General features: G+C 53.8%; 2 protein-coding genes and 1 long non-coding RNA gene across 12 annotated transcripts in view; 2 read left to right on the top strand and 1 right to left on the bottom strand.

The window, feature by feature from the left end:
* The first annotated feature begins 238 nt into the window (after window positions 1-238).
* On the top strand, window positions 239-18,310 carry KCNIP2 (potassium voltage-gated channel interacting protein 2). Of its 6 annotated transcripts, none has more exons than XM_016919179.4 (10): window positions 460-776; window positions 13,126-13,221; window positions 14,410-14,463; window positions 15,086-15,210; window positions 15,589-15,658; window positions 15,826-15,896; window positions 16,027-16,134; window positions 16,292-16,396; window positions 16,534-16,596; window positions 16,885-18,310. In XM_016919179.4, the coding sequence occupies exons 1-10, from the start codon at window positions 704-706 to the stop codon at window positions 16,930-16,932; spliced, it is 813 nt and encodes a 270-aa protein (XP_016774668.1). In that variant the 5' UTR covers window positions 460-703; the 3' UTR covers window positions 16,933-18,310. The 6 variants fall into 6 exon arrangements, with proteins under 6 accessions (XP_001170654.1, XP_016774668.1, XP_001170631.1 ...); XM_016919180.4 differs by having other exon boundaries at window positions 567-776; window positions 14,365-14,463; window positions 16,885-18,308; XM_001170631.8 differs by lacking the exon at window positions 14,410-14,463.
* On the bottom strand, window positions 15,891-25,147 carry LOC134807077 (uncharacterized). Its single transcript, XR_010146691.1, has 3 exons — window positions 25,016-25,147; window positions 16,346-16,425; window positions 15,891-16,104 (listed from the first exon to the last, which is right to left on the bottom strand). It is a non-coding gene; the product is annotated as an uncharacterized LOC134807077 (long non-coding RNA).
* Window positions 24,367-26,689, top strand: part of OGA (O-GlcNAcase) — a 35,406-nt gene continuing 33,083 nt past the window's right edge. For 2 of the 5 annotated variants that reach the window (XM_063781078.1, XM_507996.9), the window contains exon 1: window positions 24,367-26,431. In XM_063781078.1, coding sequence (XP_063637148.1) covers window positions 26,233-26,431 — 199 coding nt within the window. In that variant the 5' untranslated portion in view covers window positions 24,367-26,232. The remainder of the gene's footprint in view (window positions 26,432-26,689) is intronic. The other 3 variants (XM_016919176.4, XM_063781080.1, XM_063781079.1) reach the window with 3 other exon arrangements.

The following is a 26,689-nucleotide window of genomic DNA, read 5'->3' as shown; positions in this document are numbered from 1 at the left end:
GGACTGTCTGGGACCACGAGAGACGCATACACGGGAGGAGGAACAACAGAGAAAATACAGGCTGACATGGAGACAAACGGAGCGGGGACTCAGATATGATACCCCAGGCTCTGCCTCAGCCAGAACTGTGTTGACGAAGGGGGAAGGGGTGCCTGAGAATTGGGGGCAGGGTTTCCTCCTCTCAGTGGGGCTCTTCTGTCCCGCGCTCTCCTCCTCCCCCCCCCCCCCCCCCCCCGCCAAGCCCCGTGACTTCTGCTTTAGGGGCAGATTGCTGGGGAGCTAGTCTCCTTCCCCGCACTTTGCAGTTCACCCTTTCACCGGGTGCCTCCCCCGGGCTGCAAAGGGTGGGGGGCGGGGGTAGGGGGAGCCAATCCCGGCAGCGCCAAAGAGGGGAGGAGGCGGTGACAGCCGCGGGGAGGGGGCGGGAGGAGAGAGGCGTCTCGGCTCGGCTCCGCGCTCAGCTCCGCTCTGCCTCCGGCTCTGCCTCCGGCTCTGCGCTCACCTGCTGCCTAGTGTTCCCTCTCCCGCTCCAGGACCTCCGGGTAGACCTCAGACCCCGGGTCCATTCCCAGACTCAGCCTCAGCCCGGACTTCCCCAGCCCCGACAGCACAGTAGGCCGCCAGGGGGCGCCGTGTGAGCGCCCTATCCCGGCCACCCGGCGCCCCCTCCCACGGCCCGGGCGGGAGCGGGGCGCCGGGGGCCATGCGGGGCCAGGGCCGCAAGGAGAGTTTGTCCGATTCCCGAGACCTGGACGGCTCCTACGACCAGCTCACGGGTGAGTCAGTGACGTGGGGGTCGCGGGAGGGAGGGTGGATTCCATTCCTCCAGACCCTTCCGCCTCTCCGAACCCGGCCTGGCCCGCACCCACACTCTGCCCCATTCCCAGGCACTCTTATGGCCGGTCTGGGCGGCAGGACACTGGGGGTTCAAAGCCTTGGGTCCCGCAGGGGTTGGGGAGGAACAGAAGAGGCAGGTGTGGAGAGGCAGCAGGTGTGGGCGTATGTGACACAGGGCTGAGAGGGTGTCTGGAGTGGGAGGTGTTACGTGCGTGAGCACCTGTCATTCTGTGTGTGTGTGTGTGTGTGCGCGCGCGCGCACCTCCCACAGCTGGTTGCCATGTGCCCTGGGCTTGGTGACAGCTAGGGTGAGTGTGATTGTATGTGGCAGTGCAATTGTATGGTCTCGTCAGATGTTTGAGTTTGTGTAGGACCCTGGTTGTACTGATGAAGTTGTTTTGACCATGTGTCTCTATGTGCAACGATGTGTTGTGAGTGTGTAATTCTGTATGAAGTGGTGTGTAACTACCAGAATGTATCAGGGCTCCACTTTAGGGTGGCTTGTCTCTTTGTAAGACTTCATGACCATAAGCCCTCTGGGCAAGAATTTGTTAAAGTAGGTTGTGTTGTGTTTTGTGGTTGTGAGATTAGTGTTCAGTGCTAGTTGTGTACTTTCATGTGGTGATGTCTGCAGCAGGGCTCTGTGAGTGTCCATGACGTGTCTCAGCCCTGCTGCCTCTCTGGCTTCCTGGTACAGATAGGCGTCTTTAGTACACCCCACTCCTTCACCAATTTTTCCACAAATAGCCCAGGTGGACCCAAGGAGGGACTTTAGTGTTCAGCTGCCCAGCCTGGTTTCCAAGAGACCTTATGGCTCCAGCACCTGGCCCCTGTAGGGAGGCTTTAGTTAGTGCTGGGTCAGCCCTCTCTCCCCACACCAAATCATGTACTGAGATTATTCTTACAACTGAATCCTTCAACCCCCAACAAACCTTTCAGAACTTCACTCAAACCCCAGGAAAACACATCCTCTTGCTTCCCCTCCAGAGCCAGAGCTAGAAGCTCTAGGCCTGGGAAGTGCCATGTGGTGTCCTGTATGTCCCCCCAAACCACTTGGCTGCCCGGGCATCCTCTCTTTCCCACATGGGGAGGTATGTGAGGCCAGTACATCTGTGCATGTGCATGTTCCTGGGTTTGGTAGGAAGAGCCATGTGTTTGTGTAGGTGACTGTGTCACCCTGCGTATATTTCCATGTGTGTGTTTGTGTCTCTCATTGTGCAGCCTGCTCTAGAAAGCCAGCAGAGTGGGAGGAGGGAGGCTGTCTCCCTGAGGCCAAAACAAAGCCGGGGAGGTGGAGGGAGGCCATGATCCTTGTCCTTCCTGAGGGGAGTGAGATTGAGACCTGGGAAGGGGGAGGGGACTAGGATGAGGTGCCTTGAGCATGTGTCTTCCCCCATCCCCCATCACTGTCCCTAGGGAGGCCCTAGTCAGGATCAGGGGAGCCACTCAGGCTGGCCCCAGATGAGAGAGCATGCCAGATGTGCCTCAGAGCTGGATGGAATCCAAAGGACCCACTGTCCAGCTCTTCCATGAATTCTGTTTCCATCACCAGCTTAGGATTCTTGAGAGTAGTAAGGGCCTAGGGGCCTTCAATAGTATCACATTAGTCAGTGTTTGCTTCCAGCTTTAATGGGTTCTCACCCTTAGTGAAACCATCCCTTCCCCACTTGGCTATTTGAATGAGATTGGGTGGGGGAAGCATTTGTATTTGGAGATGCCCTGCCCCAGTTCAGTCAGGAATGGAAGTGTACCAACTATGTGACTTTTGGTCTCTTGGCCTCACCTTTCTCATCTGTAAAAGGGAATGTTACTTCCTGCCTGCCTGCCTACCTCCCAAGGAAAATGGAAAGGTCAAATGTTGACAAGTATCAAGAATTGTGGTCCGGGTCTACAGCAGCCTAGCTGTAGATAGCTCCACACACGACTTGGAAAGTAGAAATAGGACTACCAGGAGCTCTCCTCTCGAAGGGCGGCTTATTTTATAGCGGGAGACAAATCGGGTTGGGACGCCAGTGTCAACGAAGACTCCCGGGCAGGCGGGCGGCGCTGAGCTCTGAGCACTGGGAGATGCCTAAGCTGAAGCATGAAGGGGAGTCGTTGTCCGCGGTGCTGAAGCGCGCGCCAGGCCTCGCCTCCGCTTCCCTGCAGTTGGGATTCCTGGAATCGGATTTAGGGTAGTCTGCAGCTCCCGTCTTCCCGGCCCATCAGGCTTGCAGGGAAGCAGCTGGAAAGTTACACCTCAGGGCATCCTGGGTACCTCCGACCATTTTACTTCCCCACTCCCACCCCAAGCTCAAAAGGGAGCTGGGAGAGACTCTTTAGGAAAACAAAACAAAACAAAAAACAGTCCGAGCCCCACCCGGACCCCTGTCTAATCCCTCAGGTCTTCCCAGCCCGGCGGGGCCGCTGGGCAGTGCGGTTCCGAGGGGAAAGGCCGCGTTTGGCAGCGGCCCTGTCTGAGCGGAAGAGAGAAAGGCCAAGAGAAGATGCGGAGAGGGTTGGAGCCTGGCTGGCCAGCCCTGAGCTCGGTCCCCGGACTGGGATCTCAGTGGAGTCCCTCCGGCCCTGAGTATTGTTGCCGGGGCGGGGGCGCCCCCGTGTGGCTGCGAGGAGCCATGCGCACGGAGCTGCTTTGCGATGGGGATAGTCGCCGTCAAGTGGACAAGATTTGCCCAGAGTTAGGAGGTCATTCTCACCACTTAAATGTAGGGTTTTCAACCAAACATGCGGGATCCCAGTCGAAAGAGCGGGACTATATCTCTCCCGTAGGCTTTCCCAGGAATTTTAAGGCGTTAGAGAGTCCTGGAAGTGTTTACTTGGGGTCTAACCTGATAGAGATGAGTCCGGAGTCCAGGAAAGGGGCGCAGCGGGACCGAAGTTGGGGGGGGGGGTGCGGAGGGGGCTCTTCTCGAAGCATTCGGCTGTAGCCAGCGTATGGTGGTAGTCTGTGAACCTGCCGCACCGAGACAAACACAAATAGAAACAGTTATGAGAGCAAGGAATTTGGAGCCAGGAGACAGAAGGCAGTGGGGCACAACTCTGCCGCCTCTTCTTTGCCACCCCAATACACTGGCCTCTTTCTCCTTCCTCTTGGCTTTCTTCCATTGGCCCAGGAAGTGTGGAAGTGTGGGGAGTTGCCATGACAACTCTGTCCTCTTACCCCTTCGGCTCTTTATGCCAAAATGGTGGGGGCGGGGTGCAGGGTGCGGGGAGGAGTGCGACAGGCGGAGAAAGGGGGGCTGAAAGGGGGCAATAAAAGATACGGTTCATTCCCCATCCAGCTCTTTTCTCAAAACCCACATGTGCCTGCCTGGCCTCCCCGCCAGAACCCAGTAAAATGCTCCCTGAGAAGGCTGAGTCCGCGCCGCCCCTCCCCGCCCCCCCCCTCCCAGTCCAGGAACTTTGGGGGCGGGTGCTTCACATGATGGGGCCAGGGTGAGCTCTTCTCGTGCGGCCAGGAGAACATGGGAAGGCTCCAGGGTTTCGATCCTATGCCTGCCAGGCCGGCCCTCCCGCGCCGCCCACGCGGGGCCTACCCGGGTGAGGGCGGAGACCGGACCGCCCCGGGGCCTAGGGGTGGAGCTTGGACGCCGAGCTCTCCGCCAGACCATGAACCGATGCCCCCGCAGGTGCCGGAGCCCGCTGGGGCAGGCAGCGCGATCCCTCTACCAGCTGGTGACTGGGTCGCTGTCCCCAGGTATGAGGAAGGGAAGGGAGGGGCAGGATCCTTCAAAAAGTGAGCGAAGTGGGTTAGGAGCTCCGCAGAGGTAGGGAGGGAAGGGCCCCTCAAATAGATGGAGGGAGCAACATCCCTCCAAGGAAAGGGCTTCCAAGACGAGATCCCGGACAGAAGCGGAGCAGGGGATGGGCCTCCTTACAGAGCAGGAGGAAGACAGCGCTCTTCAAAGAGGAAAGGAGAGGGGCATCAAGGTCCCTCACAATGGTGGAGGGGGCGGGGCTTCTCACTGAAGGCAGAGGAGGGGGCCTTAAGTGAGGGGCAGGGCGCCTCCCAGGGATGAAAGGAGGAGGCCTGCAGCAGAGCAGGGAAAAAGTTCAGTCCTTTCCTGCATTTCTTGGCTGAAGGGGTCTTAAGATGAAGGGTCAGTGTCCAGAAGGAAAAAACCCTGAGATGGGCCTAGACCAACATGAACTCAGCTAGCAAGTTCATACATGACATGGGACTGATAGACTTGTGTGGCTTAAGGATTGTATGTCTCTGTTTTCTCTCTCTCTGGGAGTGTGTATTAATGGGATTGTGCATTACTAAGTTGTGCATCACTGGGCTATGTATGGCTGAGTCTGTGTCTCCCTGAGGTTGTGATCACTGGGATTCTGTGACACTGAGACTGTGTGTACCTGGAGTTCTGTACTTTAGGATTGGGTTGAGGGTTCCTGAGTCTCTAAGTTGGTTGTGTAGCCTTCGTGAGGTTGTACCTTGGTGTGAAATTTGTGGAGTGTATGAGATGTGGATTGTGAGTATCCCATGGCACTGCTGAGGTGTATGCACATCTCCACTTGCATTTCCTTATGACTGCTTGGGCAGGGCCCATAGAACGCAACGTCTCCTCTGTACCTGACCTCAAACAGACCAAAACAACCTGGTCCTGTGGCATTCTGAGATCTGTCATTTTCTGGCGCTCTCCATGGGTATCCACTTGAGCCCCTGGAGTATAGATAGGGCCTGTGGCCTCTCCTTGCCATCTGTCCCCCAAAAGGAGGGTAGATGGATGGTCCTGAGCCAGAACCATACCTGGAAATCTTCTGGGGAGCATACAACCTCCAAGCCCCCTGCTTGGGCCTGTCTCCAGTGACAGATGGCTGGAGCCAGGCAGGGCCAGCTCTCAGTCATTGCAGGCATGACTTCCAGGACCCAAAATAGCCCCAATGTCTAGGGAGGTCATTAATCACTCGATGCAGCTGGGGGCTGCAGTGTCTTTGGCCTAGCTGGGAATGGTGTGGGTCTGGGGGACTGAGAGAAGGGCTTTGAGGTCTTCACTGGCTGGGTTAACAGTGGCGGTGGGGGGTGGGACAAAGCTAAACTGGGGAAGGTGGGACAGTTGCATAGAGTGGGTTCCCCCACAAGGCAGTGTTACTCACATTTGAACTGGGAGAGATAAATAAATAAATGATAGGAATATCTCTGTGGTAAGATTTGAGGGATCTGGGGAAGGCCCACCTCATGCCTCGAGATGGTTTTCCCTTGAGTTCCCACTCTGCCAAATTGCTTCCACAGAGATTTTACTTTGAGTGAAGAGCTAAATTCGTGGCACAGGGATGCTTGGGGAGGATGGATCTGGCAAGTTTCTCACTGAACCCGAAGACTTGAGAAGTCTCTGAGTGGGGAGAAGGGACAGCCTGGAAAAATAACTCATCCTTTCACTCCTGACAGACTCTGCCACAGGATGCCTGGCTGATTTAGGACCATGAGTCCTGGCAAGGCTGGGTCAAGGTCTCTGAGAGTTGAGAGTGGGAGTTAGGAAAAGGAGGGGCCAGGGCCAGGGCCAGGGCCAGGGCCAGGTCCAGGGCAACTGGCTGCAAGTTATCAGTAGCAGGGAGCAAGGAGGGGCTGTTGTGGGGCCCCTTTCCATTCAAATAGTCTGGCTTGGCATTCAAGGTTTCATGGAATTTGACCCTTTTTGATTTTATTACCCATAGCTCCCTTACCTAAACTAAGCTGTAGGCCCTAGGATTCCTTGACACCCCACACATATTGGAGAGACTGCCTGAGGGAGCTGACAGATCACTGTCTCTGGTTAAACAACTCATTATTATTATCATTATTATTATTATTGAGACAGAGTTTTGCTCTTTCAGTCAGACTGGAGTGAAGTAGCGTGATCTCAGTTCACTGCAACCTCCGCCTCCCAGGTTCAAGCAATTCTGCCTCAGCCTCCTGAGTAGCTGGGATTACAGGCAAGCGCCATCATGCCTGGCTAATTTTTGTATTTTTAGTAGAGACGGGGTTTCACCATGTGAGTCAGGCTGGTCTTGAACTCCTGACCTTGTGATCCACCCGCCTCACCCTCCCAAAGTGCTGGGATTATAGGCGTGAGCCACTGCACCCAGCCAAACTCATTCTTTATTAGCATGTCAGCTGTTATCTTGGAAAAAAAATCACTCTTTTTTCCCAAGATAAGCAGGGAGCTTATCTTGGCGGGGAGCTTCAATTCCTTCATCTGCAAAATGGGTATACTATCACTCACTCTGACCATGTCAGCTGTAAAAACAGGAATAATAGATCCTACCTCTCAGGTTTATTATGAGGACTAAGTGAGATACTACATGTAAAGTATCCAGGACACAAAATGTGCTGGATAAATATTATCTTTGTTTATTTGTTTATTTTGAGATGGGGTCCCACTTTGTCATCTAGGCTGAAGTACAGTGGCACAATCATGGCTCATTGCAGCCTCAAACTCCCCTCAGCCTCCCAGGTAGCTGGGACTATAGGTGTGTGCCACCATGCCAGGCTAATTTTTTTTTTTTTTTTTGGAGACAGAGTCTCGCTCTGTTGCTCAGGCTGGAGTGCAGTGGCGTGATCTCGGCTCACTGCAACCTCCACCTCCTGGGTTCAAGCAATTCTCCTGCCTCAGCCTCCCAAGTAGCTGGGATTACAGGTGTGTGCCACCACGCCCGGCTAATTTTTGTATTTTTAGTAGAGACAGGGTTTCACCATTTTGGCCAGGCTGGTCTCAAACTCCTGACCTTGTGATCCACCTGCCTCGACCTCCCAGAGTGCTGGGATTACAGGCATGAGCCACCTTGCCCGGCCCAGGCTAATTTTTTGTAGAGACAGAGTTTCGCCATGTTGCCCAGGCTGGTCTGGGACTCCTGATCCAACCTTTAGGGATTGGCAAGCAATCCCTAAATAGATTTTTTCCTAGGGGAAAGGAGTGGAACAGACCAAGCCTATTTGAGGCCAGACGCGGTGGCACACGCCTGGAATTCCAGCACTTTGGGATGCCGACGGAGGCAGATCACTTCAGGCCAGGAGTTCGAGACCAGCCTGGCCAGCATGACAAAACCCTACTTAAAAATATAAAAATCAGCTGGGCGTGGTGGTGCACGCCTGTAATCCCAGCTATTCGGTGGCTGAGGCACGAGAATCTCTAGCGCCACCGCACTTTAGCCTGGGTGATAGAACGAGACTCTGTCTCAAAAAAAAAAAAAAAAAAAAAAAGAGAAAAAAAGCCTGTGTGAAGCGTCATCTTCCCACCTCTTCCCTGGATAGGGCAGGTCGGGGAGAAGGAAGGTGTATGGTACTGTGTGAGGTTGGACGCGTGCCCCCCGGTGGTGGCTGTATAGAACTGCAGATCAGCCAACCTCGACTGGGGCCTTAGGGACTGGCCCCCACCCCACAAATTGGGCTGAGACACAGTCATCCCAGAGCTGGACAAGAGGGAGGGCTCCTTCTGGGGCCAATCCCCCTAAATTGGGCCTCCTGGCTGGGCCAGCTTTCTAAGAAGGGAGCCAGTGTAGTGTGGTGGTTTAGAGTGAAGGCTGAGTCAGACTGGGTTAAAATTGAAGCTCTGATCTTGAAGATTTGCTTAACTTCTCTTTGACTTAGTTTCACCACCTGTAATATGAGGATAATAGTATGCCTTCATAGGCTTATTGTGAAAATTCGGTGTTACAACACCTGTAAGCACATAGCGCATTATCTAGTACATAGTGAATGCTCAGTCACCGTTAGCCAGCAGCGGTAGTAATGGTGTTACTAACCCAGAGGCCCTAGTCTTGTGGCTCATTGGCTCTGTAGGCCTCTCCCCAACCCTTTACACACACAAACACCCCACCAAGAAGAAGCAGGGAAGAGGAGGGAGGGACTCCGGGGATGCTGGCTGGGAGGGGTGGCTCCCTTAGAGGGTTCAGATTTCCCTCCTACAGCAGCTGGGCTTCTCCATCAGCTCAATAACAGTTCCTAAGGAGCAGGCAGGGCTTTGGCATCTCCCGGATGAGGTCCCAGCCACATACGGAGCCAGCACAGTCCCCCCTCCTCTCCCAAGAAGCTTGGGTTTCTTGACCCCAAAGGCAGCTGCAGTAAGTCCCCTCCCCAGAGGGTCCTGATGGGGTTAAGTGGCCTTTTTCTGCCTAGGCTACTACTGTATCTTATCCCCCCTCCCTTGGGCCTCAGTTTCACTGCCTGTGGCCTGTGGGAAGAGAGTGCTTCCCTCCTCACAGTCTCCATGGCAACCAAATCGATATTGGTGATATCCTCCTAGCAGGAGAGGTCACTGCCTTCTCTGCCATTATTCTCATACAATTCCATGCCAATACAATGACAAAACAGTAGACCCACCCTCCAAATTATACAACACATCCATACCTAACAAACTTCAGACCCACATCCTACAACCCTACTAAAACACAGGAACCTCACTCCCCATGCACACTCACAAATACTTCAACACACTCCTACACATGCAGACCATAGACACCCAGCTCACATACCCATATACGCAAGAGTCAAAATGCATAACCATACGCCAAACACACACCTCTGTGACAGGTGCACAGTCACGTGTAAGCACACAAAGACACACATAAGAGGAGACATATGCACTGCCATACTGACAAACACAGGAATATACACACAGGAAAACACCTGGCCACCACAACATATTCTGACCCATGCATCTGATTACTTATACATGTGCAGATGGTGGTTTCTCATGCACATACACCCTGCCCTTCCCTGCCTTCTCCCTAAGCTCAGCTCCTCCCTCTGCCCCCTCCCTTTGGCACAGAGTAGCCACAGGATGTCTAGGGGGAGCACTTCTCAGGGACAGAGGCGGGTCACTGCTCCCTCCCTCCTCTGGCCCATATCTTGGCCAAAGGTTCCCAAGGAGGTGCCAGTCCAAAGGCTGAGGTGGCCCTGCGAAGAGGAAGAGGCGGCGGCTGTGGTTGGGAGGCTTGTGGGGCAGAGGCGGGGTGATGGGGGAGAGGAAGGAGATCCTGGGAGGGAGAGTGGGAGGGAGGCTGCAGGCAGTCCTACTCAGGCTGGGGAGTCTGAGGGGGAGGTGGTGTGAGGCGGCGAACCGGCGTATCTGAACCTGGGCCCTGTAGGGGCCATGCCCCAGGCCCACCATGAACCTGGAAGGGCTGGAGATGGTTGCTGTGCTCGTGGTCCTCGCTCTGTTTGTCAAGGTCCTGGAGCAGTTTGGCCTCTTTGAGCCTGTCTCCTTGGAAGGTAATCCAGGTGTCCTGGCATGTCTGAGCTGCTGGCTGGTGGGGCAGCTGCCCCACAGCACTAGGGAGGGTGTTTGTCTGTCTTCATGACTGGGGCAGGGATGAGCAGGTGAGTGATGGGACAGGGATCTGGGAGGTGAGTAGGGGTGCTTGGGGGATACAACATCTGGGAGGGGTGAAGAGGAGGCCTCAAGGAGTAGATATGGAGGGAGGAGGGAATCTGGGGGACAAGGTGTCAGGAGGTGATGAGGGGTGCAGTGTGGGAGGACTGGGGTGTGGAGATGTGGAGGTGAGGGGATTCTGGGCGATACCAGGAGGGGTCTGGAGATAGGGAAGGAGTGTCTAGAGTAGAGGAGGGAGGTTCTAGGGATCCTGAGATAACAACGGATTTCTGGGGGGTCCTTTTTGGAGTCAGGGGCCCACCACGGTGCCTGTGCATCCTCTCCACACCTCCATCCGTGCAGTGTAGCTTATGGGGTGTGTGGGCTCAGTGTGTGAGAGACACAGGGTGTGACTTTGTGTTCCTGTATGTGAGAGAGTACAAAGTGTGTAACTGTGAGCCTGTGTATGGGACAGGGATATGACTGTATGTGTGAGAGTGACAGGGCATGTGGCTTTGTGAGAAGGTGGATGTGGCCAGGCCTGAGTGGCACAGTATGTAGCTGAGCCTCTTTGGGTATCAGGTTGTGCATGTGGCTGTTTCCAGAATTTCCTGAGGATATACCAGCTCCATACCCAAGGCTTGGGAGGAGGTGGGTTCTGGAGGGAAGAGTGTGAACATTGTGAAGGAGACATTTATAGCCCAGCTATGATTGGGGATGAGGAGTGGATCAGATCAGGGACCCTGCTTCCCAAGTCCCCTTGCCTCTCCAAGCTCCTATCAGGATCCGAGTGCAGAGTGATCTCCAGGGCCTAGACATTGGGAGTAGAAAATCAACTCCCCTCCCCAGCCCACCCCAAAGTCAGTAGGGAGAGTAATATTGGGGTGGAGTGGGGAGCACTTCTGCCTCCCCCTTGGGAGTTTTGACCTCTCCCTCCTCTTCACGGCTAGAACTGTGTAACTCCGTAGCATGGCTGTTCCCCAGTACCACCAGGGACAGGAAGACAGACTAGAACCATGATGGAGGACTGCAGGGTAGATACCTGGAAGAACTGGAAAAATATGAAGGAAACTGGGAACAAGAGGAAGGTGCATGAATTGCCTGCTCTAGGGTTCAGTAAGAGCAGAAAACTCCTAGCTCACCCTCCATCCTCTGCTGCGTTTATTGGGGTGGAGTGGGGAACAGGGAGTTGGACCTAGATAAACTGGGACAGCTGGGCTGAGCTTGTTCTCATTCAATCTGGAAAAGGTGAAGTTGATTGAGCTCTAACTTGCCATTCCTTTTAGATGGGAAAGGGGGAAGAGAGGGCATCTGGAAATCCCAGGAGTCTTGGGCTGAAGGCAGCCATTCTGTTCTCACCTTTAGAGGAGACAGAGGCTTAGAAGCAGGTAGGGGGCTGGGGTGGGGGGCAGGAGAGCCACCCCCGAGTCGGGCAACTACACCATTGGAGGCCCCAGGCGCAATCCAGCTTTGGGAAACTAGAGTTCAGGCTAATGGAGCCCTGGGCCAGAGGCCAGGAATGCCATTGATCCCCCTGCCTGGCCCACTGCCTCCCTCCCACCTCTCCATGGCTCCTGGGGTGGGAGGGAGGTAAGGATGTGTTGAAGGAGAGGAGGTGGTTACTCACCCAGTCACCTCCTGAGAACAGGGCCTGATCTGGAGGGTGAAGCCTGGATTGGGAGGGTGGGGTATATGGAGGGGGAGTAACCTTTAACTAAAGGAAGTTGGACCCCTCCAGGAATGGACTGAGGCCAACTTTAGCCACTGTGTCAGATCCAGTGGGATCTGATCCAGGAATCTGGATGCAGTGCAGCTGGGAGACAGACACACACACACACACACACACACACACACACACACACAGAGTAACACTGAGGGTCCTCTGGGGGTGCAATTAGAGCTGTACAGCATGTGCAGAAATAAGAGAGAAGAGGGGAAGGGGAGCCATGATCAGTGGGCCATGGATAGCCCCACAATACACCAGAATACTCCCCTCCAAGATCTCTTATTGCCACAAAGTTTACTATTATTTCACCCTCAAAGAGCAAGCCATACTGGAAGAGACTGTGAAGGGGCCACAATTTAGGGTAGATGAGTTAGCTGATGAGGAACCCTGCCCTTTGGCAGAAAGATTCTGGACGCCTTGGAATGAGGAGGGGTTACAGGAAAGAAAAGTGGGTGTACCCAGGAAAAATGAAGCCTCTGTGGGTGAGGTATTGAGGTACAGCCTTAGATATCTGGGTGCCATGGGGACCCAGGTCACAGTATGATATGGATATGTGTCACGACAACCTTGATATGTCTCATAATGTTATAAGGTCACAATGTCATAGTGTTCTTTGTAGACTCACATGTCATGATGTCCCAGAGGCATTGTGTGTTCTTGTGTGGTTTGATCATGCTGTATGTGAGATGGCCTATATGGGTCTCCATGTGTGTGCATCCTGTTTTACTTAGGTCACATTTGTATATGTTTGTGTTAAGGAGTTAGCAGGTCATTGTGTGTGTGTGTGTGTGTGAGCATGCATATTACGCCATCAGGTGTGAGTTACTGGATATCAAGCTGTCACTGGCACCCATCACTGTGATGTATTGTTCTACATGTCACTATACACGCCTGTCACTGTAGGTGTGTGTATGAGAGAGGTGTTCTTACCCAGGCAATCCTTGGGTTGGACATCATCCTGAGAGGTCCAGCCATGGCACTTGAGCCAAGGGTACTAGGTCAGCAAAGACACTGAGGCCACTGCCACCTCATCCTTGCCGCCTCGCTGTCACCGGCCACGTCCCATTAAACCAAGTGCCTGAGCCTCACCTCTATGGACTCACTGGGCTCCCCTAACCCGATTCCAACCACCCTTGCCATTCCTTTCCTCCCCTTAATTCCTCCCCCAGCCCGGTCCCCAGATGGGGTTGATTTGTGACTGGCGGGGAGGGGACAGGAAACAGAGGGACAATGGGAGTTAATGTGCCTTCCTGGGGTCTTCTCTCTTCCCAGGCCACCCTCCAGGGCCCACTAAAAAAGCGCTGAAGCAGCGATTCCTCAAGCTGCTGCCGTGCTGCGGGCCCCAAGCCCTGCCCTCAGTCAGTGAAAGCAAGTGCCTCTCATGTGCTTCCGGGGGCGGGGCCCGATGTGTGCGTGCGTGTGTGTGCATGAGTGTGTGCGCGTGTGCCCCAGGCCTGCGTGTGTGCGCATGCTCCAGGCCTGCATGTGTGGGGGGGCGTGCCCCAGGCCTGCGTGTGTGGGGGTGGGGCCTGCCCCAGGCCTGTGCGTGTGTATGTGTGTGCATGTGCGCGCGAGCGTGCCCCAGGCCGGCGTGTGTGTGTGGGGGGGCGTGCCCTACCCCTTCTTGTGTGTGGAGGGCGTGCCCCAGGCCCGCGTATGTGTGTGTGTGTGTGTGTGTGTGTGTATGGGGAGGCGTGCCGCACGCCTGCGTGTGGGGGAGGGGCGTGCCCCAGGCCTGCGTGCGTGCGTGTGTGTGTGTGTGTGTGTGTGTGGGCGTGACCAGCGTGGCGAGGGCGGGTGCTGGCAAGGCTGGAGCATAAGGGGGCGTGGCTACTGTGTGCGTGTGCGGCTGAAGCCAGCGTGTGTGGGCGTGGTCAGTTGGGAGCGGGTGTGTGTCACCGCTCCCGCAAAACTGTGGGACCCGAGAGTGTGGATGTGACCATTGTGACTGGGCTGAGGCCTGAGCCTGTGTAGCTGTGGCGGCCTGTGTAGACCAGGCGGCCGTGAGGGTCTGTATGTGGCTTAGCTAGGTTAGTGTCTTCAACTCCGTGCGGCCGCCCCCTTCCCCACCGTGTTTTGGACCCCTGATGTGTGTTGCCTATGCCCCGACAGGATGGTGACAGGTGTAGAGGATGGCGCCTGCCCTCCTCCAGACGCCAGGGTATTTGGGTTTTCTGTGCCAGCCTGGTCCCCTGCTGAGTGATCTCCAGTTGAGTGACCTCGCTTTGTCTCTAGGTCTCCATTTCCTCAGTTGGGCCTTGCCCACCTCATAGGATCATACTGCATTTTGCAAACCATAAAGGCCCGCTTTGTAGTTATTTGAGCATGCTGTTGTGTTGGACTTAGATGGGTCCCACACGGGGGTGGATTCGGAAAAGGACAGGCGTGAGTCCCGCAAGCTTGTGTGCATGGGGTCCGTTTCGTGTGTGTCTGTGCTGGTTGGGTGTGCCTTTGCACGGGCTGGTTTGTGAGGTTTGCTCTGAGTGTGAGGGGCCAGGTGTGTGTCTGCAGTTGGCCGGGTCTTCCGCTTTCTCGGTGACAGTTCGCTCCCTTCAGCATTAGCCGCCCCAGCCTCCCTCCGCCCCCACAGACCCCGCCTGCTGGACCCAGGTGACTTACGCTCCTGGTGGGGGCGGGGCGGGGCAGGGCGGCTTTGCCATCTTGGGGTGGGGGGCACTTGCCTGGGGGCTGGACGTTGGGGGCGGGGCAGGATTGAGATGGGGCCGGGGGTGGGGTCTGGATGGAGTTTGGCTGAGCTGGGCGGGGCATGGCTCAGGCATGGCTGGGATAGATGGGGCTGGGCGGGGCGAGGGGAGGGGTTGGGCGGGGCAAGGCTGGGGCTGGGCGGATCTGAGTTGGTCCCCGAAGGCCCGGAGCTCTGACCCTCAGACGCCCCCTCTTGAACGGGCTTTTCCCACTCCTCCCTTTCTAAAACGAAGATGCGGCTGGGGGCCTTCCCCTCCAACGAGGGATCGAGGGCCGCGGGGCGAGCACTGAGTCGGATCCCTGGCTCTGGGGCCAGGCCAGGCCTTGGCCCGCTGATAGACCTCGAAGATGGCCATCATCTTTTCTCCTTACCTCAGTGTCCTTGGCTCGGGGCCCAGGGAACTGGCAGCCTGGTCTCCGGCATCGGATGGGACCGGGGGGCGGGGAGGGGGTGAATGGGGCAGTGATTTGAAGAGGGGTCGCGGAGGCTGGGCCTGAGGCGCGGCTGTCCTCACCGCTCCCGCAGACAGCGTGGACGATGAATTTGAATTGTCCACCGTGTGTCACCGGCCTGAGGGTCTGGAGCAGCTGCAGGAGCAAACCAAATTCACGCGCAAGGAGTTGCAGGTCCTGTACCGGGGCTTCAAGAACGTGAGTGCAAGGCGAGGCCAAACTCAGCGAGGGTGGGACAGGAGGACCCAAGCCGGTCCACAGCTTCCCAGAAAGCATGGCTTGGATGCTTGAGGTGCGGGCGGAAGGGAGGCAAGGCCCTGAGACTGAACTTCTAGCTGGAGGTTCTGGGGCGGGGCCAGAACGGAAGTGGCGCCTGTAGACTGTCAGTTTCGTTCCATGTTTTTTATTTGTGCACTGGGAAAGAAGTCTTCCCTCCCATCACATGAGCCACGTGGTGAGTCCTCTGGAGGCTGGAAGATTATCCCCCTCCCTGGGAGTCTTGGGCCATGGAGGGTGGGGGCGGTGAACGGAAGGGGATTTTGTCTCTGCCCTCAGCCTGGTGCCCTCTCCTTCCAGGAATGTCCCAGCGGAATTGTCAATGAGGAGAACTTCAAGCAGATTTACTCCCAGTTCTTTCCTCAAGGAGGTGAGGGGACAAGGCCCAAGGGGAAGCAGTTGTCCTTCTCTAGGCTGAGGGAGGGAGGGATTCTGGAGGAGCTGGGAATGCCAAGGTGATGGGGGGTATGGGGAGCTCCTTAGAGGGAGGAAGTCCTCTCCTGTGTGGAAGCCAACTTCTCCACACTCACCCTGCAGACTCCAGCACCTATGCCACTTTTCTCTTCAATGCCTTTGACACCAACCATGATGGCTCGGTCAGTTTTGAGGTGAGCTGGGCGAGGTGGGCCAGGGAAGCCTGTTTCCTGGAGTTCAGGGCCAGGATCTCCAGGCCAAACCCAGAGAAGGAGTTGGGTGAAGAGTACCCGAGGACACAGCTCCCTCCTGCCTCCTTCCCAGGACTTTGTGGCTGGTTTGTCCGTGATTCTTCGGGGAACTGTAGATGACAGGCTTAATTGGGCCTTCAACCTGTATGACCTTAACAAGGACGGCTGCATCACCAAGGAGGTGCAGGGCAACTGAAGGGCTGGGGGTCTGTGGCGGTGATGGGGGTGGCGTCCAGAGGGTGATGGGAGGGAAATATGACCCACATATGCCCACAAGCAAGGGATCAAGGGAGGCTGGAGGCTCTGAGGAAGGATCCTCTTCTCTCTTGGCCTAACAGGAAATGCTTGACATCATGAAGTCCATCTATGACATGATGGGCAAGTACACGTACCCTGCACTCCGGGAGGAGGCCCCAAGGGAACACGTGGAGAGCTTCTTCCAGGTACTTGGGAGTGGGTAGGCTGGAGGGCCCTGGAGTGAAGGGAAGGAGGCCAAGAACCAGCAGGGAACTCACCTGACTTCTGTCTGCCTCTCTCTTGCCATCCCTCCTGTTCTCCCTGCCTGACCACCTTCTTGCAGAAGATGGACAGAAACAAGGATGGTGTGGTGACCATTGAGGAATTCATTGAGTCTTGTCAAAAGGTACAGCTCCCTGCCCTCTACATTACCCTGACCTGGACTCAGGCCTGATTTAGTAATGCAGGGAAAAGCTTCTTTGGGCAGAATACCACCTTCCCACCTCACCCCCATATTTCAATCCTATTCCTTTGTGGGAGGCTTACCCCTTCCCTACCTCAGGTCTCTCTGGGCATCTCCTTCCTCTGTGCTTTTGAATGTCCCCGTCTGTGACTCAGTGTCCCTCTCCCTGTCTCTGATAAGCTCCTTCTCTTTCTCTCTCTTCAATCTGCCTCGCTCACATCATGGCCACAGGATGAGAACATCATGAGGTCCATGCAGCTCTTTGACAATGTCATCTAGCCCCCAGGAGAGGGGGTCAGTGTTTCCTGGGGGGACCATGCTCTAACCCTAGTCCAGGCAGACCTCACCCTTCTCTTCCCAGGTCTATCCTCATCCTAGGCCTCCCTGGGGGCTGGAGGGATCCAAGAGCTTGGGGATTCAGTAGTCCAGATCTCTGGAGCTGAAGGGGCCAGAGAGTGGGCAGAGTGCATCTCGGGGGGTGTTCCCAACTCCCACCAGCTCTCACCCCCTTCCTGCCTGACACCCAGTGTTGAGAGTGCCCCTCCTGTAGGAATTGAGCGGTTCCCCACCTCCTACCCCTACTCTAGAAACACACTAGACAGATGTCTCCTGCTATGGTGCTTCCCCCATCCCTGATCTCATAAACATTTCCCCTAAGACTCCCCTCTCAGAGAGAATGCTCCATTCTTGGCACTGGCTGGCTTCTCAGACCAGCCATTGAGAGCCCTGTGGGAGGGGGACAAGAATGTATTGGGAGAAATCTTGGGCCTGAGTCAATGGATAGGTCCTAGGAGGTGGCTGGGGTTGAGAATAGAAGGGCCTGGACAGATTATGATTGCTCAGGCATACCAGGTTATAGCTCCAAGTTCCACAGGTCTGCTACCACAGGCCATCAAAATATAAGTTTCCAGGCTTTGCAGAAGACCTTGTCTCCTTAGAAATGCCCCAGAAATTTTCCACACCCTCCTCGGTATCCATGGAGAGCCTGGGGCCAGATATCTGGCTCATCTCTGGCATTGCTTCCTCTCCTTCCTTCCTGCATGTGTTGGTGGTGGTTGTGGTGGGGGAATGTGGATGGGGGATGTCCTGGCTGATGCCTGCCAAAATTTCATCCCACCCTCCTTGCTTATCGTCCCTGTTTTGAGGGCTATGACTTGAGTTTTTGTTTCCCATGTTCTCTATAGACTTGGGACCTTCCTGAACTTGGGGCCTATCACTCCCCACAGTGGATGCCTTAGAAGGGAGAGGGAAGGAGGGAGGCAGGCATAGCATCTGAACCCAGTGTGGGGGCATTCACTAGAATCTTCAATCAACCTGGGCTCTCCCCACGCCCCCCAGATAACCTCCTCAGTTCCCTAGGGTCTCTTCTTGCTTGACTCAATCTACCCAGAGATGCCCCTTAGCACACCTAGAGGGCAGGGACCATAGGACCCAGGTTCCAACCCCATTGTCAGCACCCCAGCCATGCGGCCACCCCTTAGCACACCTGCTCGTCCCATTCAGCTTACCCTCCCAGTCGGCCAGAATCTGAGGGGAGGGCCCCCAGAGAGCCCCCTTCCCCATCAGAAGACTGTTGACTGCTTTGCATTTTGGGCTCTTCTATATATTTTGTAAAATAAGAAATATACCAGATCTAATAAAACACAATGGCTATGCACAGGCTGCCGTCTCTGCCTTTTGTCCCTCCCACCTACAAATACTACACAACCCCTAACGAATGCACCTGCAGCCTTTTAGATCCCCAAGAAAGTGGCTTTCTTTTCCATAGTTGGCCATACCTTGGCATGAGACTGAGACACAGGCTCTGGAATGGTTGGAAACCCACCCAACCTCAGGCCCCCACATGAATCTCCCTCCCACACAGCCTGAGAGGAGACAAGGAAGGAAGGACAGGACACTGATGTCCCGAAGACTGTGCCAAGCAAGCTGTTTTTTAGCTGACATTCTTACAAATTGAATCACAGACTTCTAATTTACAGACTTTTTAGTTAATCTCAAAGTGCTTTCTTTTGAGGGGCCTCCCTTTAGTTTCTTTCTTTTTTTTTTCTGAGACAGAGTGTCTCTCTTTCGCCCAGGCTGGAGTGCAGTGGCGTGATCTTGGCTTTACTGCAGCCTCCGCTTCCTGGGTTCAAGCAATTCTCCTGCGTCAGCTTCCCGAATAGCTGGGATTAAAGGCGTGCACTGCCATGCCCGGCTAATTTTTGTATTTTTAGTAGAGACAGGGTTTCGCCATGATGGCCAGGCTGGTCTCAAACTCCTGACCTCATGTGATCTGCCTGCCTAAGCCTCCCGAAGTGTTGGTTACAGGCGTGAGCCACCATGCACAGACCCTCCCTTTAGTTTCTAATGAAAGTTCCTTTGTGTCAACATTCCAACCTTGCCTCCAGTATAGATAAATATTTTTTGTGTCCATACCCCAGCCAGGAATGATGGGGGAATGAGATGGAGTGGACCCAGCGCAGGTCACCATGAGGCAGATGGCACAAAGGATGACATGGACTTTCTGTGTGTTCCCACCCTTTCTTTGTTCTGCTCCTGCAGAGGGACCCACCAATGGTTGGTTCCTCTCATCCTTTCTCTGGGTCACCATTATGGGTGACTAAGCTTCACCATCCATAGGAGGAGTATCAGGCCTTATCCTTCCTCATGATGAAGTCAAGGGGAGAGATATGTTGTCCAAAAAGCAAAAACTCACTTTTAGCATCCATTGTTTTATCATCTGTGTTCCCTGCTTATATCATCAAAGAACCATCTGCTCCTTGGGCCCTTGGGTTTCTTTGAGTCATCAGCATAAAGATCTGATAAAAGCTGTGGGCCCACTATCCAGAAGAAAAAAAAAGGCAAGAATTCCCATGCATTTTTGTATCCCTGAAGCTCATCTATGGGTCCTAAGTTAAGAACCTGTGATCTAGAGTGAGTGCAGCGGCTCATGCCTGTAATCCCAGCACTTTGGGAGGCTGAGGTGGGTGGATCACTTGAGGTCAGGAGTTCAAGACCAGTTTGGCCAACATAGTGAAACCTCGTCTCTATTAAAAATGCAAAATTAGCTGGGCATGGTGGCGCATACGTGTAATCCCAGCTACTTGGGAGGCTGAGGCCAGAGAATCGCCTGAACCTGGGAAGCGGAGGTTGCAGTGAGCCGAGATGGCACCACTGCACTCCACCCTGGGCAACAGAGTGAGACTCTGTCTCAAAAAAAAAAGAACATGTGATCTAGTCTAACCCTCCATTTCATAGAAGAAGCAGGCTCAGAGAAGGGAGACTTGCTCAAGGTCACTCAGTGAGTTTGTAGCAGGACTGAGGCTAGACTCAATCCCTCAAGTCTGTCAACAGTGGCCTTTGGGCACAGTAAAGAGTTGTATGTGGGCCGGGCGCAGTGGCTCACACCTGTAATGCCAGCACTTTGGGAGGCTGAGGTGGGCAGATCACAAGGTCAGGAGATTGAGACCATCCTGGATAACACAGTGAAACCCTGTCTCTACTAAAAATACAAAAAATTAGCCGGGCATGGTGGCAGGCGCCTGTAGTCCCAGCTACTCGGGAGGCTGAGGCAGGAGAATGGCGTGAACCCAGGAGGCGGAGCTTGCAGTGAGCCGAGATCGTGCCACTGCACTCCAGCCTGGGTGACAGAGCGAGACTCCATCTCAGAAAAAAAAAACCAAAGAGTTGTATGTGAAGAGTGGATGCTGTGCATGTTATGCATAATCCAAGCAAAGTGACACTATGACAGGCTCTCACGATGCCCTCTGCTTTTCCTTTATGGCACTTCTCAGTTTGTAACCATATACTTACTTGGGTAATTATATACTTGTCTTCTCCTATACACTGTAAGTTCCTGAGGGCTCCCTGAGTGCCTGGACTAGGGTTTTTTTCTTCACCATCTTATCCCTGGGGCCTGGCACACAATAATGGATGTAAGGACATCCATTATTCAGTAAATAATAATGGATGAAAGTACATGGTGAATGTGTGTATATAATTACATAGGTATGGAGACAGTTGTTTTTTCTTTTGAGACTGGGTCTCACAATCTCAGCTCACTGCAGCCTCCACCTCCCAGGCTCAGGTGATCCTCCCACCCCAGCCTCCCAAGTAGCTGGGACCACAGGTGCACACCACCACGCCTGGCTAATTTTTTGTATTTTTGGTAGAGACAGGGTTTCACCACATTGCTCAGGCTGGTCTCGAACTCCTGAGCTCAAGCAATTTGCCCACCTCAGCCTCCCAAAGTGCTGGGATTACAGGTGTGAGCCATCACGCCTTGCCCAGTTTCCATTTTCTAAGGTAGATTCAAGTTTAGTGGGATTGAAGCAGAGAACTGCTAGTAAGCTGAGAAGTGCCCCAGAGCCCAAGCCTACAGATGAGATCCGGAAAAAAAACAGTAGGTTGGCATTCAGATTGTCACCCAGGCTGGAGTGCAGTGGAGTGATCTCCATCACTACAACCTCCGCCTCCCGGGTTCAAGCGATTCCCCTGCCTCAGCCTTCGAGTAGCTGGGATTACAAGCACATGCTGCCATGCCTGGCTAATTTTTATATTTTTAGTAGAGACGGGGTTTCGCCATATTGGTCAGGCTGGTCTCGAACTCCTGACCTCAGGCGATCCACCCGCCTCAGCCTCCCAAAGTGCTGTGATTACAGGTGTGAGCCACTACGCCAGCCTCAGATTATTTCATCTTGGCCATTGGTTGGGTTCTGAGTGTTGTCAGCTGCTCCATCTCAAAATACTCTCCTTTCTTGCCTTCCAGTATTTCCTACGCTCCTGGTTTTCCTCGTGCCCTTCTGGCTACCCCTTGTCAGCCCTCCCTTATAGACTCATCCTTCTCAACTTGAATTTTAAATCTTAGGCCCCACAGCTCAGACCTAAGCCTCTTTTCCAAACCACCCCTAATCCCATGGCTTTAAACACCGTCGATATGCAGAGGCTCCTAAGTTTATATCCCCAGAACTCTCTCTTCTGAAATCCAAAACCTGTCTATCCAATTGCCCCCCGCTTTTTTTTTTTTTTTTTTTCCTGTCACCCAGGCTGGAGTGCAGTGGTACAATCACAGCTCACTGCACTCTCAAACTCCTGGGCTCCAGCGATCCTCCCACCTCAGCCTCCAGAGTAACTGGGACTACAAGTGTGTGCCACCCACACCCTGCTAATGTTTTAATTTTTTGTAGAGATGGGGTCTCACTATGTTGCCCAGGCTGCTCTTGAACTCCTGGGTTCAAGTGATCCTCCTCCAGTCTCAGCTTCCCAAAGTGCTGAGATTACAGGAATGAGCCACCGTTCCTAGTCCAATTGCCTATTTGATATATTAATGTGGACCTGTAATGGTTGAACTTAACATGTTCAAAATGGAGCTTAGATTCATGCCTTTCCAGTCTTTCCCATCTCAGTAAATGACACCAACATCCATCTAGTTGCTCAGGTCGAAATTTAGAAGTCTCCATTTCTTCCTCTCCTTCATTCTCCCTCCACCCCCATTTAATCAATCACCAGTTCCACCACCAAAGGTACACCACCTCTCTCTCTCTGATGCTGTTTCCTAGCCCAAGCCACTATTGCTACTCACCTAAATTACTCCTTCCTATTTGTCCATCTGAAGTAGCTCCTCCTTGATGCAGTTGGCAGGTTTCTTCCCTTAATAGCCCTTACCACAAACTGAGTTCCTATGTGTGTACTGAATTTGTTATTGTCTGGTTCTCCAAACAGAATGTAAAATCTGTGAGGGCAGGGCCCTATCTCATTCATTCCGCAAATATTCATCATAGGTCTACTAAGCACTGTTACTGTTGTAGGTGTTGGGGGTGGGTGGAGAGAGGTGTGGTATGGTGAGAAAGTGTATAGCAGTTATCTGGCAAGAACCACTCTTCAAATTTGAGGGACACAGAAATGGGGCAAACCTTCCCTATGAGACTGGACTGTGGAAAGTAGGAGAAATTGTGGCTGCTGACTTGCTGGCAGTGATTAAGGCAAAGAGGAAAATGTCATGAGACTAAGGACATCAGCCAGAATGACAGCCCCCAAATCTCCTGTCAACCTATAAGGAAGAAGCTGAGGCAAAATGAATACAAGTAGAGAGTTTATTATAAGCTTGAGGATTGCAACGAAAGAGCATAGATTCAAGTTGCCCTAAATAGACACTCTGATTAGCAGCAGTTACAAGTGGATTTTTATAGGGAAAGAAGAGGCAGTTCCTGAGTTATTTACCAAGAGTTTACATTAAAATAACATAAGCTATTGATTGGCTATACATTGTTAAACTATAGGGTGTGTGTTAGAGTGTCCAGTACAACATTATTAGGTTAATTTATAGCTACTTGTGGCAAGAGCAAGCAGTGTCAAGAGATGAATACATAGCTCAAAGGAGGGAGGCATAGGATGTGATTCTGTCATTTTATTTTCTTTCTTTTTTTTTTTTTTGAGACTGAGTCTCACTCTGTTGCCCTGGCTGGAGGGCAGTGGCACGATCTTGGCTCACTGTGACCTCTGCCTCCCAGGTTCAAGTGATTCTCCTGCCTCAGCCTCCCAAATAGCTGGGATTACAGGTGCGCACCACCATGCCCAGCTATTGTTTGTAGTTTTAGTAGAGACGGAGTTTCAACATGATGGCCAGGCTATTCTTGAACTCCTGACTTTCTGCCCGCCTTGGCCTCTCAAAGTGCTGGGATTACAGGCGTGAGCCACTGAGCCCGGCTGATTCTGTCATTTTAATGCCTCGCTGGGCCTATTTATTTATTTTTAATTTTTAAAGATTTATTTATTTTTTAATTTTTTTTTTTTTTAGAGGCAGGGTCTTGTTCTGTGGCTCAGGCTGGAGTGCAGTGGTGAGATCCTAGCACTACAGGTGCAAACCACTATGCCTGGCTTTTTTTTTTTTTTTTTTTTTTGAGATGGAGTTTAGCTTTTGTTGCCCAGGTTGGAGTGCAATGGCACGATCTCGGCTCACGCAACCCGGGTTCAAGTGATTCTCCTGCCTCAGCCTCCTGAGTAGCTGGGATTACAGGCATCTGCCACCATGCCCAGCTAATTTTGTATTTTTAGTAGAAACGGGGTTTCTCCATGTTGGTCAGGCTGGTCTCGAACTCCCGACCTCAGGTGATCCATCTGCCTCGGCCTCCCAAAGTGCTGGGATTACAGGCGTGAGCCACCACGCCCGGCCTATTTTTATTTTTTTTATAAAGACTGGGTCTGGCAATGTTGCCCAGGCTGGTTGCAAACACCAACACTGCGCCCAGCCATCTGGGCCTGATAATTTAAAAGGACTCTCATTCCTCAGATAAAAGTTCTTCTCGGCCAGGTGAGGTGGCACGTGTCTGTAATCCCAGCACTTTGGGAGGCTGAGACTGGAGGATCACCTGAGCCCAAGAGTTCGAGACCAGCTTGGGCAAGATGTTGAGACCCCCGTCTCTACCAAAAATGAACAAATTAAAAGAGTGTGGTGGCGGGCACTCGCCTATAGTCCCAGCTACTCGGGATGGCTAAGGTGGGAAGATCCCTTGAGAGCCCAGGAATTCGATACTTAAGCTATGATTGCACTAGCCTGTGTGGCAAAATGAGACCTCTTCTCTTACAAAAAAAAAAAATTGTGTTCTCAACCCCAACGGACCACAATATCCAGTAAAGCTGCTATGGCCCCTAACTCTCAGCACAGGAGGTCCCTTAAGAAAATGCTTGTCCCGCCGGGCGCGGTGGCTCACACCTGTAATCCCAGCACTTTGGGAGGCCGAGGCAGGTGGATCACCTGAGGTCAGGAGTTCAAGACTAGCCTAGTCAACGTGGCGAAACCCCGTCTCTATTAAAAACACAAAATTAGCCGGGTGTGGTGGCGGGTGCCTGTAATCTCAGCTACTCGAGAGGTTGAGGCAGGAGAATAGCCTGAGCCCAGGAGGTGGAGGCTGCAGTGAGCCGAGATTGCGCCACTGCGCTCCTGCGCTCCAGCCTGGGCGACAGAGTGAAACACCGTCTCAAAAAAAAAAAAAAAGTTTGCTCCTAACCCCCATCTCAACAATCCAGGACTGAAAAGAAGAGGGACCATGAAAGTCCCTGAAACTACAAGTTGGGCTACGGCTAAAGAAGGTAAATATCAGACTGAAGTGTAAGATGGACATTACTAAGTCTTAATCATCATTTCACGTTTATACCTCACAGGTTGAGACAGATTTCTCAAGCATCATAAATGTAAAGTGCATTAGGGTAGGTCTACAAGAGAGCTCTGAGAACATACAGCAAGGAGACCCAAACCCATCTAGGGCTCAGGGAAGGCTTCCCAAGGAAGCGATGCCCATGCCGAGGCCGAAGGGATCTCATGCCCCACTGCACACACCGCGCGCTCCCCATTCCCAAACAAGGCAGGCTTTTCATGCCTCCCTACCTTTGGACTCTGTTGTTCGTTCCACTTTCCTGGAGTGCTGTCTTCCCTCCCCTTCTGCTCAGTCAGGCTAACTTCACATCCTTTATAATCCAGCTGAAAAGTGAAGCCATGCCCACGGCCTCTCCCCAAAGGAGGAGTGAGTATCACCTGTTCTGAGCTCCGAAGTTCTTGGGGACACCTTGTGGGAACTGCGTGTGTGGTGGCTTGTCTCCACCACCGTACTGTGAGCTCATGGTGTTCTAGAGCCCAGCACGAGGCAAGCTCTATAGATGTCTCCTGAATGAAGGAATGAACGAATGATTACATTTTAAATGGGATTAGGGGAAAATGATTCAAGGCAGAGGGGTGAGCTGAGCTCCTTGGAATGGTGTCTTTACCGAACCAAGCCTGGGTTAGGCAGATGTAATGAGCCCACCTATTACAAGAATCTCCATAGAAAGTAGGTCAGTTCTTTCCTATCTCTTTAAGAACGAGAGGCCGCGGCTCCGCGCCTGCGCACTGAGAGAATAAACACCTTTTCACCTTCCCCCCTTCTCCCTATTGCCCCAACCGGCCGCAGCCTCCTCCCATATTCCCCTCCTTCGGGGCGGGTAATGGTCTGTCCCAGGGTGCCAGGCTTGTTTCGGAGGGTGGCAAGCAGAAATGGTACATTCCACTGCCTTCATTACCTTCTGCTTTTCGCGTCTCCTGTTCTATTTCCCCCTACCTAAAGAAGCTTAATAGGCTAGCCCCAAAGAAGGCGGGGGAGCCGGGCGGAGGGGACCGGTCTGAGCCGGTCTGCAGCGCAAGCGCAGTGCGGATAAACAGGAAGCGGGCGGTGGAGGCAGCAGCAGAGGCAGAGCTCGGGGCTTGGAGGGGAAACAGCGAAAGACCTAAGATTATCGGGAGGGCAGCAGAGGCAGAGAACGAGGACAGGACCCTTGGCCGTCTTCTTCCAGGGAACGAGAGGTCACAGCCTCGCTCTCTCCTTAGGCTTCTGGCGCCCCAGCTTAAAGCTGAGGCTGCGGCTGACAAAGGGCTCGCGCCGGTGCCGCCGCCCTTCTCATCCGGGCATTCGGGTCCCTGCGGAGAGGGAGGGGGAAGGGCAGAGGGGGAGGGGAAGGAGCCGGAGGGGCGCACACTTGGAGCTGAAGCCCTCTCCAGGGCTCCGGGCCGGTGGCCCAACGGACGGAGGTCGAGGAGGACCCGCAGAGGTGGCGGCTGCCGGGGGCAGGAGGATGGTGCAGAAGGAGAGTCAAGCGACGTTGGAGGAGCGGGAGAGCGAGCTCAGCTCCAACCCTGCCGCCTCTGCGGGGGCATCGCTGGAGCCGCCGGCAGCTCCGGCACCCGGAGAAGACAACCCCGCCGGGGCTGGGGGAGCGGCGGTGGCCGGGGCTGCAGGAGGGGCTCGGCGGTTCCTGTGCGGTGTGGTGGAAGGTGAGCGCCCTCCTTCCCTCCCCGCTTTGGCACTAACACGTTCTGTCCTCGGGAGGAGGGTGGTGGCGGGGATTTTGGAGACTCTAAAAGGCCGGAAAGCCTCTGGGTCTGAAATGTGGCCCTCCTAAAGCGAGGGGAGAGACGAGATGTTGGGCGAATCTCCTTGCACGTCCTAAGACGGCGTCGAATTCCCCCCTGGCCACTCACAAGTCTGACCCCACCCGTCTTGGGCTTGGAGCCAGGCCACCTCCTAAGGAG

Source organism: Pan troglodytes, chromosome 8 (genome assembly GCF_028858775.2).
Source record: "Pan troglodytes isolate AG18354 chromosome 8, NHGRI_mPanTro3-v2.0_pri, whole genome shotgun sequence".
Taxonomy (NCBI): domain Eukaryota; kingdom Metazoa; phylum Chordata; class Mammalia; order Primates; family Hominidae; genus Pan; species Pan troglodytes.
Note: the sequence above shows the minus strand (reverse complement) of the source record. Positions and strands in the feature narration are given on the sequence as shown.

Excerpts from the sequence above, each read along its gene's own strand:
- KCNIP2 (XM_016919180.4), top strand. The coding sequence starts at position 704 with ATGCGGGGCCAGGGCCGCAAGGAGAGTTTGTCCGATTCCCGAGACCTG. Across the intron at positions 777-13,125 it reads CTCCTACGACCAGCTCACGG|GCCACCCTCCAGGGCCCACT; the intron begins GTGAGTCAGTGA and ends CTCTCTTCCCAG. Across the intron at positions 14,464-15,085 it reads ACCCCGCCTGCTGGACCCAG|ACAGCGTGGACGATGAATTT; the intron begins GTGACTTACGCT and ends CCGCTCCCGCAG.